Genomic DNA, 17,463 nt, shown 5'->3' on the forward strand with positions numbered 1-17,463 from the left:
AACTGGAGGAGGAACAGGAAATAAATACATCCCTTTTCAAGCAACAGCTCTTCAAGAAGAAAGGGGATTTCAAGTCCTTGCTCACATTCTAGAGAAACAATCTTATCTACAGCAGAACTATGACTGTCCCACTTACAAAGAGTATTACAGCTGAGCTCAGAGAGAAGTTTGGAGCTTGCAGCATATAAATACAGGGGAAGTCTCATGCCTCCACAATACACGAAGCTGGACCAGATGACTACAACACTCCAGCACTAAAATTTGTATCTCTATGCAAATACAAGTTTGTTGATAGTAGAGACCTCCTAGAGCAACAGGACAAAAGACAGAATACGAAGCCTTTAAGTTAGAACACTCCTTTTCAAGAAAAAAACACAAATAACAATAAACTACCTTCATGATGCTGTACCAACACAAGATGATCATGCACTGTCAGACAACTTTGGTGTTACAGCGCTACATAACAACAAACAAACAGTCAGTGTTACAGTCTACAGGTCCTGAAAAGAAGCAGTTGAGAGACCGCTGTTGTACAATGTTGATATAAATGCTGACCTGCTTCAGCAGGGCCAGGACTTTACTCCAATTACTCACAAGCAGAGAGACACTTGCGCGCTTGTTTCCCATGTCAAGAGACTTGCCTCTCACATAACCAGGTGAGATTCCACCTTTACTAACAACTTCATAATTCCTGGCTGCAAGCATTTCATTTTTCTTCCTCACCACTTGCAGCTTCTTTTTAAAAAAAAAAAAAAAAATCCCATTCTTTTTCTCCCCCCACAGTACAGAACTCTTCACTTTTATCCAGTTACAATGGAAAGGCTTCTTTTCATCTGACTTAAGGTTTAACTTTCCTTTTCCTTCCATATCCAACTCTCTCTCACTTCAGCTGCTGATATCTGCTCTCTCTTGGTGTTCCCTCTGGTCTCCCCTCCAGCTCAGTATTTCATTTTTCTTTCCTCTTTGCTTCACGTATTCCCTCGTCCCTTCAATCCTGCTTTTCAAACCAAGATGCAAAGTAATGACTTCGCTCAACACTAAAATGAACCTGCCTCTGGAGAGAAGCATACGAGTTGCTTATCAGAGGACACTTAATGCCACAGGGAAAAGGAAATGAGGGATAACACCTAAAAGTCACTTCATACAGTTTGTTAGCTAGAACCTTAGCAATTCTTCAATCTGGAATGCTGAATGAGATTGTAATTTAAAACTGCTTGGTATCAAAAAAGTGACACAGTTTTGTTATTTACATACCTTCCAAGGGAAATGGATTTGCCATAACAGAAGTAGTATAGCTCTACTCATGGGAAAGGCAAACGTGAATAAATTAATCTTCCATTCAGCCTAATGCAGCCGAGACCACAGAATTCATATGATCATAACTAAATAGCTCAGCACAGTCACTCCGCTATAGCGTGCTGCTAAGGTCATTTGCTTCCTTGCTATACTCGCTAATAACATCTTGATTTCAACACAAAGTTCCTAGATAGGAGCCTGACACTGTTGTCAAGATGAAACTGAAACAGAACAAAGCAAAAACATAAGCACACCATGTACCTTTGCTTGAGAGGAGAGGGAGAGAGACAACAAAAGATTCTACACAATATTGAAGTGGACAAGACCAAAATAATAATCAGCATGCTTACAAGTCTGCAAAGCTTAGTGTAATGTCTCTGTGATATGTTATCATCACTCTCCCTAGAACATCCACCCCAGTAGATTTTTGCCTACTAACTCTGCTCTTCAGGAATTTCATGACACATGTAAACCTCACAAGGTCTTCATTATAAAGCAATATGTACCCTTTAGGTAGATTACAAAACTGTTCCATGAAACCTCTCTTCCCTATATTTGGTAAGCCTGGAAGGGAAGCTGAGGATTTTTCCAATGAAAACATTTTGTTTCAAAATTTCAGTACACTGGAAACAATAAATAAAGCATCTTATGAGAATTAAATTTCCATCAGAAGTTTTACAATGCTGGGACAGGGTAGGATTGAGGCAACAGAAAGAGAGACATGGAGGTACTACAGCACAGATATCTCGCAAATGACCATATTTTCTCCATTACAGCTGGATGGCCTAGAATTAGTTACAAAAGCCTGATGAAGAAATGGGAGGATGAGGTATATTTCTGGTCATTACTAGTTACACTTTGAAGGTTAACGCTGCAATCTGCAATTCCATTCAACTATCACAGCAGTGCAATGCTAAATCTTGACAGACCTAAGGGATGGTTGTTAAAAATATCCCCACATTTGCAATGCATTATGTAATTTTATACTCACTGCACCTTAGCATACTCAATTCCTTAAAGCAAACAAACATTCAAGGAAACCAATGGTAGTGTATTTCCTGCACCTTTGTTACTTTTCACGGAATGTAAATAAAAGAACTATGAGAAAAGACTTCTATTATTCCCACTCACCCCTTCACTTTAAAAACAAAGAAAAGTCATGACTTGTACAGCCTCACACAAAGACCACAGCAGAGTCAAGCCTCCTTTAATAGAAAAACAGTCTGCTCAGTTTCAGTGCCACTTCTCCCATCACCCGATTTCTCTGCCCAACCATATTTCATTCTCTAAAGCAATTATTAACAGCCTCCTGATGTTCTCACTTTCTTTTGCTTTGCAAGCACTATAAGTGATCAGGTGTTTAACACAAACACGCATAGTGCTGTCCCATCATCATCCTCAGACCCCTTAGGGCAGTGTTTCAGTTGCATTCGCTGTTAGAAATTAGACAAACACTCACAGCTCTGGCTGCTCTCACCTTTTATTGGTGCTATTCCTGTACTGAATGAATTACGTACACCCCACAGTAGCCGTAAGCTGGGGGTTAACCCCAACAGGTAGCTCAGCCCCACCCAGCTGCTCCACACTCCCACCCTACCAGCTCCTATGAAGGAAATCAACTGTAGCCCAGCTAAAACCAGTAGTACACTGTGGGCTTTTGTCACAAATCTAGAACAGACTCTCGGAAGAATCTATAAAAGGAATAAAGACCCAAAGCAGTTGTGAATATTCAGGTTCACTACTACAAAGAATGTCAGGAAGGGCAGAAAGTTAGTTTCAGAAACAGCAAGCACTGCCCTTTTTTAATTAAAAAAAATGCTAACAAACCCACAAATAAGAGCAACAGAAATAATCTTTCAGAAACCATGCACCTTTTCCCATGGCAATACCAAACCTTCTTTGGTATCTTCAGGAGACATAACCCCGGCTGAGAGGTTCTTAGGGACTCCTAGATCCAGAGGCCTTCCAGCGTTTTTGGAATCTTCACAGCTAGAGTTCAGACACGCACGATAGAAACTGACCCTATACTCCCCTTTCTCACACTGATGTCTTTCAGGGTCCCAAAACAGACGCAAAGCTCTGCTGAGATAAAAATACCTGCCCATCAGACAAGAAATAGGGCCAGTTACACAACCCAGATTAAACACACATTGATCCAAATACTGTACAACAGTGCCACACTGCCTTTCTAAACACTAATCTCCTCCCGTCACCCATCCCCCAACATTAGAACCAGGAATATAACATTCTAAATCAAGACCAGAGCATACACACCATTCAAAACACTAAATGGGCTACATAAATGCTCCCAAAAGTCTAGATCTAGCCTGTAAACTGCCAACACAGGAGACACAGCTCAGCAATCCACACCGTCACTAGAATCTCTTCTTGGCCAGATGCCTGCCAGGGAACTCATCATCCACTTGCCAAATGCCAGATAGCAACCGTGTAATGGTTGAGCAGCATGAGTCACATATCCAGCAGTCAGGTTCAGGAGGAAAGCACAGGAGCACTTAATGCCAGCTGGCTGTAGCAGCAAAAGCAGGAAGCAAAGTATTTTAAAAATAAGAGAGAGTAAAATAGAGAGAGGTATGCTAAAAACACCACCTAGAAAAACCTGAGAGACAGTCATACCTCCATCCCTGTTCCTTTCCCCTGGTCAGGAGATCCAAGAGATACATATATACAGATACAGACATATGTCAGCTTCCCTATCCACTCTCTCCCAGTAGATAGACACTAACAGAAATGATGAACAAAATCAAGTAGATGGGAGAAGATTGAAATGATGAAATTACAAATATTTCTTCAAAATGGAGAAGTCAAAACGCACTCCAAGCCTCAAGATTCTTTCAGTGGATGAATTATCTGCAAAGCTAAGCGAATTGGAAGTCTCCATGGCATTGGATGTTTGGTGACGATCACACCACACTGCTTTTTAGCTTGCATGTGCTCAACAAATAATAAATGTGTGAGCATGCTGTTTTATTTAAGAGATTTCAAGCTGCATCTATTTCTCAAGAAGTATGTCAGAGGCAAAGCTAGAGATGCAAATGTAAATGGCAGAGTAGGACTCCCATTTTCATGCCCCAAATTCCCATGACTATAGGGGAAAAAAAATGCAAGGAGGATACATATTTCAGAGTCTAGCTAAGTTTACAGCTTACTTCTGTTCCCAACTGCTCTTCATTGCACTGGCTTCCCGAAGTTCACAAACTGCCCTCAAAAACGAGCACTAAGATAAACAGCACTGGGACACAAAGAGGGGAGACAGAACTGGACATAAGCTACTTATTATAGAGGACCTTGCTCACCACTGACTTCTGATTTTCCAGCTCTAATCCCCAGAAACACTGGCTATTTCTGGAACGCCAATGTGAAATACCAGAGGGATGCAGGCTTTCACAGTAACGAACACAAGAACTGCCACCACCACAAACAGGACCTGGAAACACTTGGCGCCTCTGAAAGGCAAGACCCGTATCTCTCCGATTAGGCACCCGGAACCGGTGCCCTGAAGGCCTGAGCCTGTATCCGTTCGATTTCAATTACTTTCTGCAACTTTTAGGTACAGAGATGTGCAGTGTACAGATACGCTGAAGAGATAAGTAAGCATGTGGAAAGTCTTTCTGGTTCTTCTTTGAAGAAGGAATGTGAATTACATCAGTCACTATGCAAGAATGCTTCGCTCACCAACATGTCTCACGGCCATTACTTTAAAGTCCACAGGGGAAACTTCAAGCTGGCATGAACAGCATTTTATACTATCGAGAGTCTTGCCTGTGCATCTTCTGCACTCAGCCACATTTCTCTGTGATTAAAGAGACAACAGGCATACAAGCTCCACAGAACAGCTCAAACTCAAGCCTGCAGTGATGGAGACAACAGGGCAAAAAACATATTTTGCCATTGCTCTGGTCACAAGAAAAGAAAAGTAGTGACAGAATAGTAGCAAGGCCTGGAAATTACAGGAAATGTCTTAGAACTATGAGAAAGTCTCTTTAAGATAATAAAAAAAAAAAATCCTAATGAAGAATGCAGGGACTCAGCAAGAAATTCTGTATGTAAGATTCCAGGTTCCAGTAAGGACAGAAACACCAAAACACAATAGCTAAACTACCCACCAAGCCACAGCCTCCCTCAAAAGCCCCAACCAACCTCCTCTTTACAGGACCAAGTCCGTGCTGCTAGAGAGCCACTAAGTTTTACATGGCCTATAAGGTGTGACTTAATTGCATAAAGCATTCCAAAAAACTCTAGTATAGCCCAGTTTTTTCAAAGCACTATGTGACTGGCAAGCGCTGTCTAGCCTCTTATTTTGTTCTCTGGTATGTATATAATCCTCCTGAGTATTAAACTCCTCTCATCAAACATTCTCTCTCAAGGCTCATTTTCTCGTGACTGTTCAGTTACCTTTTACGGATCGTATTTCAGCCTCTAAAATCACAACGGAGAAACTGGCCAGGAATTAGCCAAGAAGAGAGGCTTGCTCACTGTAGGTGGTTGGCTTTCAGGCAGAACTTGTCCCCTTGAAAATACTGAAGTGAATCCGGCCCAACTTAGTAGCAAACAATTGTTTGCCGGCAGACAACATTAAGCTCTCGTAAGCTATTTTCCATGTGATCAGTTCACCAACTAAAACATCAGCACATCAGTTGCTTTTATCTGCTTCATTATTTACAAGTCACCCATCCGGCTTCCTCAAGCACTCAGCCTATATCTAATCTCCACAACACCTGTCCATCAAACATCATACTACGCAGGCAACAATGGACCGGTTGCCAATGGGTTACATGACTCTCCCTTCTCAAGGAGTTACAGAACGTCTGTTGCAAAGCCTTGAATTGACTTAAGGTCATTTCCATCCTGGTCCACTTTAATCTTTTTTACTATTTCATACCCTTCCTTAGTACTCTGATTGAAAGTTAAAGTACCGAAAAAGCACAAACATATTCCTATCTGAAGGCAGAGCTGACAGGACTCTGTGGGAAACTTCATATTTGTTGGAGAGTTGTATTTCTTTAGGAAGCAAGACATTCAAATAATGCCCCTCACTAGAATTAATATGGAAGGTTATTAACTGGTATTTGGATTCATAAGTCCAATTAACATCAAAGGAAGCTGAGCGGCAAAATAGTCTTATTTAGCTCCCTGAAAATATATCAAACGGATTTCTACCAAACTAATTGAAGAATGACATTCCAGGCTGAATGTCCAGTCACTGCACTCCCTTGGGGAAAACATACCCTAGGTGCCCCCAAACATAGCAGGCACGTGCTATCTAAAAGGCTACCAGACAAGTGCTGGAAACACCTCCCACACATATGCTACCACTGAACCCCCCAGCTAACTGCACAGACTTCAGGAAACCATCATGTGGCCTGCCTGATGTTCAGTAACAGAAGTCCAACACAAGAGAGGAAGCTATGGACAGGTCAGGAGCAAGCCAGAACATAGAAGTCATCTACCCCAACAGTCTGGTGGAGATAAGTATGTAGCTGATACAACACATGGAGAAAACCCTGAACTCAACTAGTAACAGTCTGAGGAAATGCAAAGAGATAATTTGTCCTCCCCATTCTCACACTAAGATCACCGTCTTAAAAGAAAACATTATGAAGAACCTCTACTCATCTAGAACTGTGGTTTCAAAGCCAGCAAATGGCCTTTTACTTTTTAAAGTGGCAAAAAAAAAAGGAGTAGGCAGTTTACATCTTCTCGTGAGCAGACTTCATTCTTCAGTTCCAAAAGGAAAAGAAAGACTTCAGTAAGGGCATGGCCATTCTGTTAAACAGCAGTAACACCAGCACAACTTGCTAGTGGAAGCCAGATACTGCTTTGTGGAGAAATGGAAACAATACCAATTGGGGTATTTATTACTAGATTCACTATTTCTGAAACCGAGCCAGTATCTGTCTCAACTGGACATGGCAGATCGTGAATCTCTGTCCCCCATTCTTGTGCAGTATAGATGTGCCCTAGATCATTGTCTTCCCCAAATACACTGTAGAGAAGTGCTGATATACTTCCCTTGCATTCAGTATATTCTAAGGACACACCAAACTTTCCTACTAAACAAGCTGGAACATTTTCCCTGCCATGCAGTACTCTAAACACTCCTTCAGCTGCTGCTCTTGGAAGAGACCTCACAAATATGCACTTTGATCCTGAACTGCACACTGCCTTTAAGACTTTGAGTATGCTACCACTGCGGATCTCAGGTCCGAGCTGTGGACTAGGGTCACTTGGTGGAAAGATGATACACACCTTCACTCTCATATCACAGAATATTCCTAACCATATCCCCAGGCTCTGCTACTACACCGAAAAATATGACAGCAGAAAGGGTGGATGCCAGATCAAAGTGGATGAGCAGCCAAGGGCTGGTCAGTGTTACAGCAGATGATGCAATCTGCACCTGATCATGATGAAAGCAGGAAAGGGTACGGTCACGATGTCTCCATCCTGCACCTCTCATGGCTGTATTTCTGGTCATTGCCATTGCTCTGTTTTCAAGTGTAATTACAGTGTTAGGAACCAAGCCGTCACAGGGCTGTTCTTCAACAAACACCAAGCAAGGATGAACTTTCATCTAATTTGCACACCACACAGGCGAAATCCAGCCCAAGATGCAGCCCAGTGTGCTAAACTGGAGTCTGGCAGTAGCTTGTTAGCAGAGAATGAAGAGTAAGCTCAGAGTACTGGTGACAGCAACATCTCCCACACTGTCTGAGGTTGCGTGGCAGAACCATACCAAGGACCCCACAACCAAGGTTTTTATTCAAATTCTCTAGTGCACCCTTCATGTTGTAAAACACCCAATAATACTGAGTGCATTGTTATTGACAAGTCTCATGTTAAAAGCTTACTTCATCATAGTGACACCTGTGAAGTTATTAGCTTTATTTAAAAAGATTAGGATTTACAGTGGAAAAAAGAAACCGCAACTAAACAAATATAACACTAAGAACATTGCAGGAAGAAGAGAAAAAGGTAGGCACACCTTCAAAGAGACAGCAGGCAAGCGAAAAAGGAAGAAATGTGGTAACGGCTAGCTAACTAATTCACAGGCAATGAGAACAGTAGTTAAAACAGAGAGCCCGTACACTGTATTATAGATGAAGGGTGACAAACGGGAAGATAAAGAGCCAAGCTTTCTCCAACCACAGTGACAAGTAAACATAACCTAATTCTAATAGAGCTGGAAATTACTCATCCAGCTGTTCCCAGCTGCCCAAACTGTGCTGGAAATGTATGTGTCTGGCACTGGTCATGTCAGACCTGTGCCCATTCCCCATTGACTGGAGGCTGACAGGAGTTCAGAGCAGAAAAAGAACTGCTCTTATTCCTTTCTTGTTTGGTGACTGCTCTGGAACAACTAGCACTTCAGTCCCTAATTTTCCTTGCACAAAGCTGCACCAAGCATATCTGAAAGGAGCAGTCGGGAGTAACGACGTGGTAAAAATACTCTTTAAGAGAGTAATAGTGTGACAAAAAAGTGTTAGCAGCTCTGTCAGCAGATAATAGTGGACATCCAGGAGGACTACAGGACAGGCCAAATTCATAGCAACACTCCTCCATACTCTTTCATAAACTCAGTAATCTCTGACTAAAGTACTTCTTGGTAAGAAGGAGTACCTTTGCATCTGATAAACCTCAATCAATTTCTTGCATGGATTTGCTGAGGTGTTTTTTGAACCCATGGAAACTTTTAGCATCCATTACATTCCCTAACAAGGCAAGTCTAAGCATTTCACATCTTCATTATCAGCTGTGTGAAGTAGTAGCCTCCTGTTTTGAACATTGAACTTGCCAGTTTGTTCTGATGCTTCCTAGCAATTCTGTCAGAACAGACAGTGAATAATTTTGCCTACTTACTTTCTCCATAGCAATCTAAATTTCCAAAATGAGATCTTAAATAGCTCTACAAATGGGGGCAGTGCCATATCCCCCATTTAATAGGTGCGCAAATGGAGGCAAGAAGAAGGGAGAAGGCTTACTCAAGGTAATCTAGCAGGCTAAAGGAAAACGTAGGCATAGAAACTGTATTATTTTAGTTCCTATCCACTATCCTAGCTATATAATGATATAACCTTTCAGTTTCTAGAATATTTATTTTCAGTAAACAAAAACAGATCCAGATTTAAAAGAAAATAAACACACTGAGAAGCATCATCACTTATACTGAAGGCTGTAATTTAGATGAAAAACTCTTCAGAACATGAGAGTGCCTTCCTTTCTAACCAAGTATCACCATTACACATACTCCTGCCCATTTTTACATGTTTCTTTACATCTAAGTCATGGCTAGTGGCCAAGGCCTCATCAACAAATTATCAACTACTACCAGCCTAGATATTTATATCTACAAACAAGAAATCAGATACATTCAGGTCCCTCCTCTGTCCACCTCACTTTTAATTCAAATTTTTCCTTCAATTTCACAAAAACTCACAGCTCCACAGGACTCAACAATAAATGTTCTTACCTTAGCTGATATGGAGGTATCTTGATAGCAGCATCAGGAGATTCCAAGGTTTCTGTATAACCAAAGGAAACAATAGGACTTTCAAAAGAAACTTAGAGCTCAACCATAGTAATATATCTGGCTACAGTCTCTGAACCAATGATCCTCTAGCTTATATCAACTCCAGCTGACAGAACAACAGTCACTGCTACTCCAAGTCTCCACAGATTTGTATGAATCTATCAGGACACTGAGTGCCCAGTGCAAAGGCACCGAGTACCATCTTTTCCTCAATGAACTCCCTTTCACGTATCAGCACTTCAGCAGCACTCATACTAAAACTGGAACAGTACAGAGGATATCAGCATGGCTGCTGTGCAAGGACAACACACAATTAATGAAGCAACCCATGGAACCTCAAGCTGAAAGGCTAGTAATAAGACAGCAACAGGTACGAACAAATTTCTGTAACTACGTATGGATGAAAAACATCAATTTAAAGCAATTTTAAGCATCACAGTTCTGCTTATGTAAGTTAAGGGTCTTGCTGACTAGTGCTCCAGGTAGTTAGCATCAACGGCACTTCAACCCACAGTCAATCTCTGAAAATGGGCGGATGCTGAAACATACCGAAGCTCACATGCCCTTCAAAGAAGAACTCACTTTATTGATCATTTCCATCACACAGCAAGGATAACAGAGCTTAGGGCATCCAGTAAAAAAAAAACACAAAAACCAAAAAACAGCTTTTAAAACAGATGCCCGAATGTAAACCAGCAGTGAAAACTGTACTGGAGGCTTTTTTCCGATGATTTCTTATGCGGTGAGGGGGGAGCTTTTAGAGAAAACCATACACGCACCCCTTCTATCACCCACAGAAACTGACAGCTACCGATAGCGCGCCCGCAGACCCGGGGTGGGGGGGACACAGGACAGGGACGCTCACCGGGACCGCCAGCCCCTGCCACAGCCCCTTCCCCGGGCATTTCCAACCGCCGAGGCAGCGCCGAACAAGTTTGCGGGGGTCTCCCCGCCCCCCTCCGGAGGCTCCCGCCCCGCACCGCTACGGGCAGGGCCGGGCCGTGCCCCGCTCCGCTCCCCCGCGGGCAGCCCGGCGGCGGCGGGGGCAGCCCGGCGCCCCTCACCGATGGCGCAGGTGCAGCTCTCCTTGATGGCCCTGTGCTTGCTCCCCGACGCCTCCTTCTGCAGCTTTCGCAGGATTTCTTCCATCTTGCCTCTCCCGGGATCCTCGCGTCGCCGCGGGGGCAGAGGAGCCAGCGGCCAGGAGGTGGAGAAGGAGGAGGAAGGCGGTGCGGGCGGCAGAACGGTGCCGGGGCTGCCCCCGCCGCGGCCGTGCCTACGCGGGGATGGAGCGCGGCACCCCGCTACCGCGCCGCCGCCGCGGATGAATCACGCCGAGCTCCATGGAGGGGACACGTCAGTTGTTGCCGCTGCGGAGTCCCTCCTCCTCCTCCTCCTCCTCCTCTCCCACCCCGGGCAGGCCCCGCTGGCGCAGCCGGGCTGGGCCCCGCCCGCCCGCCGCGGGCGCAGCCTGGCGGCTCCGGCCTCCGCCGCCCCGGGAGCGCAGGGAGCCCCTTCCCGGCGCCGGGGGCAGAGGCGGCGGCAGGTGCCGGCGGCCGCGGAGCGCTCGGGGAGCGGAGCGGGGGGTGGCGGCAGCCGCCCCCGGGGAGGGAACGCGGCACGGGCGGGCTGCGGCCTGGCCGGTTGCTGTGGCGACCGGGGGGCGCTCCCCTCCCCGCGGCCCTTGCCGCAGGGCAGCCCCTCTCTCCCGCAGCGTCCCGCGCAGCCCCACGGGGAGGGACCCGGGGGGTCGAGCCCTGCGTGCGGGCGCTGGTCCTCCGAAATCCGTGGGATGAGATAAGCGGCCGTGAGCCCTGCAGGGTCTGCGGCTTTCTGCCCAGCTGGCAGGGGCGGAGGGTGACGGCTCATCCCGCTCGGCTCCGCCTTGAGGGGCTCGCACAGCCCCGCGTCCCCCCTACAAGAGGGGAGCGAGAACAGCCCCTCTGCTCGCTCAGACCTTCCCTCCCCCACGCCCCAAGTGCTTTCTACCCAGCAAAACTCCAGCCTTCTTCGGTTTGTTGTTTGTCTGCCTTATCTCTACGATAAGTTGATGTTAATTGCCGTGGTGGTGTTGCAGAATATCTCTCAAAAAATACAGGAGGACAAACGGGACAGGCAAAGAAAAAGCCAGCAGATAAGCAAGGCAGCCCAGGTAGCAGCTGGCAGCTTTAGCGGTTGTGTCTCCTCCTGCTAATTGCAAGAGCACCGGTTGTGAATTACCAGGCAGAGTATTGGCACTGGTGAATCAGCCACAGCATTTCCCACAGGACGCCGGGCTTTCAAAGGCTGTCCCTTATCCAAATACTTACAAGGGCTGATCCTGCTTGTGTTCAGAAGTATAATGAATGTGTAATCCATAGCTGCATTTTTAGGCCAGAGTGTAAACCTCGTGTCTGAAGAAAGGATTTAGAACGATGCCAGAAAGGTTTGGAGATGGATAGGGAATGCCTAAAGCTGTAATACTAAGGATTAAAAAAAAAGAAGCCCTCCAAAAGAAAGATCATTAAGCTTCAGATTCCAGGGCGTAAACCAGCCTCTAAGAAACTGGAAGTAGTTTCCCAAAAGTTTCTTCACTCTGACCGTGCTCCGCCACCTTCCTTGGAATGAAAAACTGGTGACGGCTAGTGGCCAGGGCTGTCCGTGCACCGTGATGCTGTGGGTCAAGGCTCAAATCGAAGCGATGATGAATTGTTCCCCACCTATGTGCTTCCTCTTTATTCAGTGATGTGCTTAGTGGAAATGAGAATGGGGGTCGGTTTCTGTCTTGTCAAGTATTTGTTGTTGTTTTTTTTTTTTTTCCCTGGGGGAAAAACAACAGAAAGAACTGTGATGGTGTTTGAGGTATTTTTAATGTAGAAATGATGTACCAGAGATCATTTGGACTTGTGGAACACTAAAAGATAAATATGTATCTATTCATAGTAAATAATTGCTTATTTTCAGGAAACCACTGCTGAAACTGAATTAATTTTGAATTTTAGATTATTTTCTAGCTATATGCATCATCTACTCACTAGTTAATTTCTCTGTGGTCTCTACAGGAAGCCCTCTGCAGCTGAAATCCGCACCAGAGGTACAGTGTTTTCATAGATGCTGATGTCACTGAATCAAGACTTGCATTTATTTTTGTTCCACTCACTGTCCAATGTCTTCAAGCAAAATGGATTCTGTGCTGCTTAGCACTTTTTTTCCCAGTAGTTATGTCATCAGAGTGAGAGAAACAAAGGTCATGTTCGGGGTCTCTAGAGCATCTTAAGGTCTGCCTATAAGATCATGCTGACGGAAAACCAAGTTAGCCATGATGAATCTTCCTGAGCAAATGTATGTCAGAGTACCATGAGTCAGCTTGCTGACTCTTTTCGTGGGAGGCCCTCCATCTCCAAATGAACAGCAGTCCATCAATCCTTGTCTCTGTTGTCTGCCATAAGCACTTAAATACCCAGTAACCATGTCCTGCTGGAAGTCAGTCACTGAATGCACTTTGCATAGGGCAGACGTCACATTTAATCATGTGCTTTGGGCTCCCCTTCAAGCCAAGTGGCCTAGAATGTCACAAGATCTGGAAGTCTAGGTACAGAGTAGGGCTGATGGAGGAGAAACCTCCTATCTTCTGCCAGGAAGAGACAGCTGAGCTTCCATGGTCACTCTTACGGCTCCTAAGTCCTCCTTGCCATGTCCTGCCAGTTGAAAGCCAGCAGCCATCTACAGTGGTAGAGGCTACCTAGGACTCCGCTCTGATGATCTCCTGGGCAGCTCAAGCCTTGTCCATCTGGAAGTCAGAAGGATCCTATGCAGATCTGGTATCTGCAGGATGCGGTGGTCATATATCGCGAAGATACAGTGGCAGATATGCAGCGTGCTTTTGGGACTCTCACCTGACAGTACTGATCTTTTGCATTACATGAATTCAAATTACATCCCAGGATATATGCACAGCTCTGAGCTCAGCCAAGAAGTGTGTAAGCAAAGCCAAGCTACTCAAGATGCCCAAAGTAATAGAGTTGTATTAATACAATTCTCTGTCTAGGCTAGCAAGCAGAGTTAAGGAGCAGCATGTGCTTGCCTTCAGAGATCTACACGATGCTATGGCTCTGCTCCTTGCCACAGCCAAGGAAGGCAATGTGGTGCTAGTTTAAATTTCTTCCCATAGCATATAGCCATATTGCCCGTGCACACACCTGCGCTGTCACTGTAGTCTCTGAGATCCTAAAAAAGAACCAAATGTACTGTGGAAAAATATGAGACAAAGGTGTGTTAGACTGTGAGATAATCACATATATTTGCTATTAGTTATCACTCATTTATTGCCTGTGCTTTGGCTGTTTTAACAATATGCTTGGTCAGAATCTCATTGCATGCTGCAGACGCTGGATGGTGGACCAAAGAGATGGGCTGTGTCCCTGAGAACTTCCAGTTTAATTACAAAATACTAAGAAATGCCCTCGGATGACAGGAAAACCACCATTGTTCACAAATGGTGCTTAGTCAGGTTTTTCAAAATTACTCTTTTCCCAGAAGCACCCCCATGACTGAACTGACCAGACTTGCAAAAGAAGCTTGGGCTCGGCTTTCCTCAGGAAGCTCTGTACATGTGACTCCCCTTACACAGGACAAATTGAAGTGAAGGGGGCTGTAGCTGGAACATGGGCTCACCAGCACCTTCATGACACCTGATACCAGAGGAAGGCACCTCTCCCAGAAGGCAGCAAGTCTTGGACAAGCAAGACCCTTATCAGGGTTTGTTTTTAGTTTTGGTTGTCCAGAATGTAAGCACATCGTTAATGACAGAGTGGCATCTGTCATTGTTTGCTTGATGACACAGTGAGTTACCAGAGGCTAGCTGAGTGCTCAGTGAAGTCGCTCCCGAGCAGGTGCTGCTTTCTGCTCCCTCCACAGCAGGACCTTGCTGAACAAAGGCAAAGCACAGCGACGACGGGTGCTGCTGAGCGCAGGGCTTACAGAGTTATGGAGAAAAACCCTCTGGAGCAGGAGCTGTGACTAAAGCTAGTTTATATTCCACACTTTCTGTTCAACATAACCTTACATCCTTTATTCTGTAAAGTAGAGTTGAAGCAAAAGTAAAGTCTAGAGATCCATGCCAGGATAGAAATAAGAGACAAGACTCGCTGGCCCTGCCGAGATATACTTTCTGCAAAGACAGAGGAAAAGCAAAAATCCCCTTAACTGCCTTCAGTCTACCATAATCTCATCTCCCTGCAGAATTTCAAAGGCAATTAAAGAGGGTATCAGGAACGCAGAACAGCTATTCTGGGTCAGATCAAGGCCCTTTTTACCCAGTAGCTTATTTCTGATGAAACTTAGTCAGGGATTCTTAAAGAAAGGTTAGAAAGAGTATAGTGCCCCTTCCTCTGGTAAACTCTCCCAGTTTCTGTTAATTTGCAGACTAGGTACTTCCTGAGACAGTGGTTTTATTTTTATGTATTCAGTAATATCTGACAGTTTTTTTCTTCTGTGAATGCATCTAATTACTTTTGAATCTTTTTATGCTTTTGACCTTCACAGCCACCCATGGCAGCAAGTTCCATGGCTGAGTTGCACACAAACAAAAGAAAATACTTTTTTCGTACAGTTTTAGCTTCTTTTTGCTTAGGTTTTTGATGCTACCTAGTTTTTGTACTGTGAGAAACACTGCATAAGCTTTCCTTATTCACGTTCTCCCCAGCATTCATGATTCCTTACGCACTGAGCATGTCCTCTCTCAGCTGTTTTTGTTCCAGTCTACAGGGGACTATTCTATTTAACTTCATATATGATCTTTGGTCATGCTGATTGCCCTTCTCTGTACCATTTCCAGTTTTGCTCTACCCTGAAATAGGAGAGTTTGGAAAGCAGAGTGAATACACGGAAAAAGGCAGCATGAAGATTTGAACTATAAAAGCTCTCTTTCTTCCATCAGACTCTACTGAAAAGGCTTCAAGGGGAAAGGAGACTACAAGCAACTGTGGAGTTAAACTGCATATCACAAGAGTTCCAAGCTAAACTTCGGAGGACTCATTGTGTCCCACCTTTCTCTCTGTAATCCAGAGGATTCCCAGTCTCAATCTATGGAAAGAGATCTTAAAAGCATAACAGCAGTACATTGAAAGGCTTGAATACTAAAGTCAGGATTGCACCATCTAGCCATCAGATGTTTGGAATACACAACATGGGCAAAACCAAACTCTCTGAAGCTGTGTCCAGAAAGAGACTGAACTGACACCTTGTCATATAGCTGCATGAAATGTAGGTCACTCAAAGTTATAAATGCATTATACATATTTGGGGCCACAAACTGCTTTGAAATCTGTTGTGGCCTTTGACTGAGAAAAAGATGTCTCTCATTATGAGGGAACAAGGACACCATGGCGTCTACAGCTGTCAGATGCTTGTGACACAAAGTCAAGAAAGGTCGGCAAGACCTGAGTACGTCTCTGCCAGCCAGGAAACGGACTGTGATTTGCATAACCTGTTTGGTGTTAAGCATGTAAATAAATGGCTTGAAGTACTAGAAATATTCCCAGAACAGCTGAAATTGTGTAAGTTTTCAACTTAATATGCTCTTTTAAAAATAGATAAATAGATTTTTATGCTACTATTTCGAGTTTTAATGTATGGCTCCCCTGTGACAGATCCCTAAATTTGTTAAGTATAGCGCAAAGTAAAGCAAAGCACAAAGGGACAGGTTAAATAGAAGTTTATTTAATAGTCTTGATTTGCAGATTGTTTTCTGCCACAGATAAATCAATCTGAAATTAATTCTCTGGTTTCAGGGGAATGTTGTCAGTTTTACAATGCAATAGTGGCAAAATTCAAGTCAGAACCTTCTTTTTATGCATTCATATAATATTCACATACGAAGACTAAACATGAGAAAATTTCTCCCTTTTCTTCTCCATGCTGCCCACGAAGTCTCTGAGATGTGGTTTGACTCTTACCAATGGTGTTTGCCAACTTTAAAGACCAACTTAGAAGATTTAAAAGATAAAATGTTCTGAATTAAGAGAGCAAGTTAGCTCCAGAAAATAGTTTGGTTCCTATTTAAGTATGCTTTTTTCTGCACAGTAATAAGTCGGAACTTATTTCAAGGAAGGTAAGCCCTAGACTCCAAAAGCTCTTCCAAAGGATGTAAGGATCTGTTGCTCCCCATATGCTCTTGTCTCTGCAGACACTACTTTTTATCATCTCGAAGGCAGAGCATGTTCAATACTTCCAACATTAATTAGGAGACTATCAATTACTTATACATCTCTCTCTGCCATCTGACTGGGCACAGGACCAAGTTCCTGGATTTGGCACTTAAATTGCAAATTAACAGTAAAGTCAACCTGTAAGTAGACCTGTGGTATAGTCACATGCTTGGAGGTTTTTCTTGGGATGTTCTTCAAGACAGCAGTTTGCTATAAGCTGACCGATGAACTTGCATATTAAGTGATGCCCTTTTATGTTTCACTACTAGTATTAATCAATGTGAAATCAATGCTCAGATTGTTATTGGCATATACTTCTTGGAGATATAGTCAGAGGGAATATAGCATTCAGCTTCCAACTTGCTGAGAGTAGATAGTAATTGCTTCTAAGTCATGATCGAAAATCCAGTGCTAAGTGGATATTGAACCACA

General features: G+C 44.0%; 1 protein-coding gene and 1 long non-coding RNA gene across 4 annotated transcripts in view; one reads left to right on the forward strand and one right to left on the reverse strand.

Moving 5' to 3' along the window:
• ARFGEF3 (ARFGEF family member 3) overlaps positions 1 to 11,223 on the reverse strand; it is a 95,447-nt gene extending 84,224 nt beyond the window's left edge. For both annotated transcript variants that reach the window (XM_075413951.1, XM_075413950.1), the window contains exons 1-2: positions 10,909 to 11,223; positions 9,785 to 9,836 (exon numbers count right to left, since the gene is read on the reverse strand). In XM_075413951.1, coding sequence (XP_075270066.1) covers positions 9,785 to 9,836; positions 10,909 to 10,993 — 137 coding nt within the window. In that variant the 5' untranslated portion in view covers positions 10,994 to 11,223. The remainder of the gene's footprint in view (positions 1 to 9,784; positions 9,837 to 10,908) is intronic.
• A 90-nt stretch (positions 11,224 to 11,313) lies between these two features.
• On the forward strand, positions 11,314 to 16,609 carry LOC142360567 (uncharacterized). Of its 2 annotated transcripts, none has more exons than XR_012763169.1 (3): positions 11,314 to 11,390; positions 12,886 to 12,917; positions 15,660 to 16,609. It is a non-coding gene; the product is annotated as an uncharacterized LOC142360567 (long non-coding RNA). The 2 variants fall into 2 exon arrangements; XR_012763168.1 differs by lacking the exon at positions 11,314 to 11,390 and adding an exon at positions 11,416 to 11,857.
• Positions 16,610 to 17,463: the final 854 nt, after the last annotated feature.

This window comes from Opisthocomus hoazin, chromosome 2 (assembly GCF_030867145.1).
Source record: "Opisthocomus hoazin isolate bOpiHoa1 chromosome 2, bOpiHoa1.hap1, whole genome shotgun sequence".
NCBI classification, from domain to species: domain Eukaryota; kingdom Metazoa; phylum Chordata; class Aves; order Opisthocomiformes; family Opisthocomidae; genus Opisthocomus; species Opisthocomus hoazin.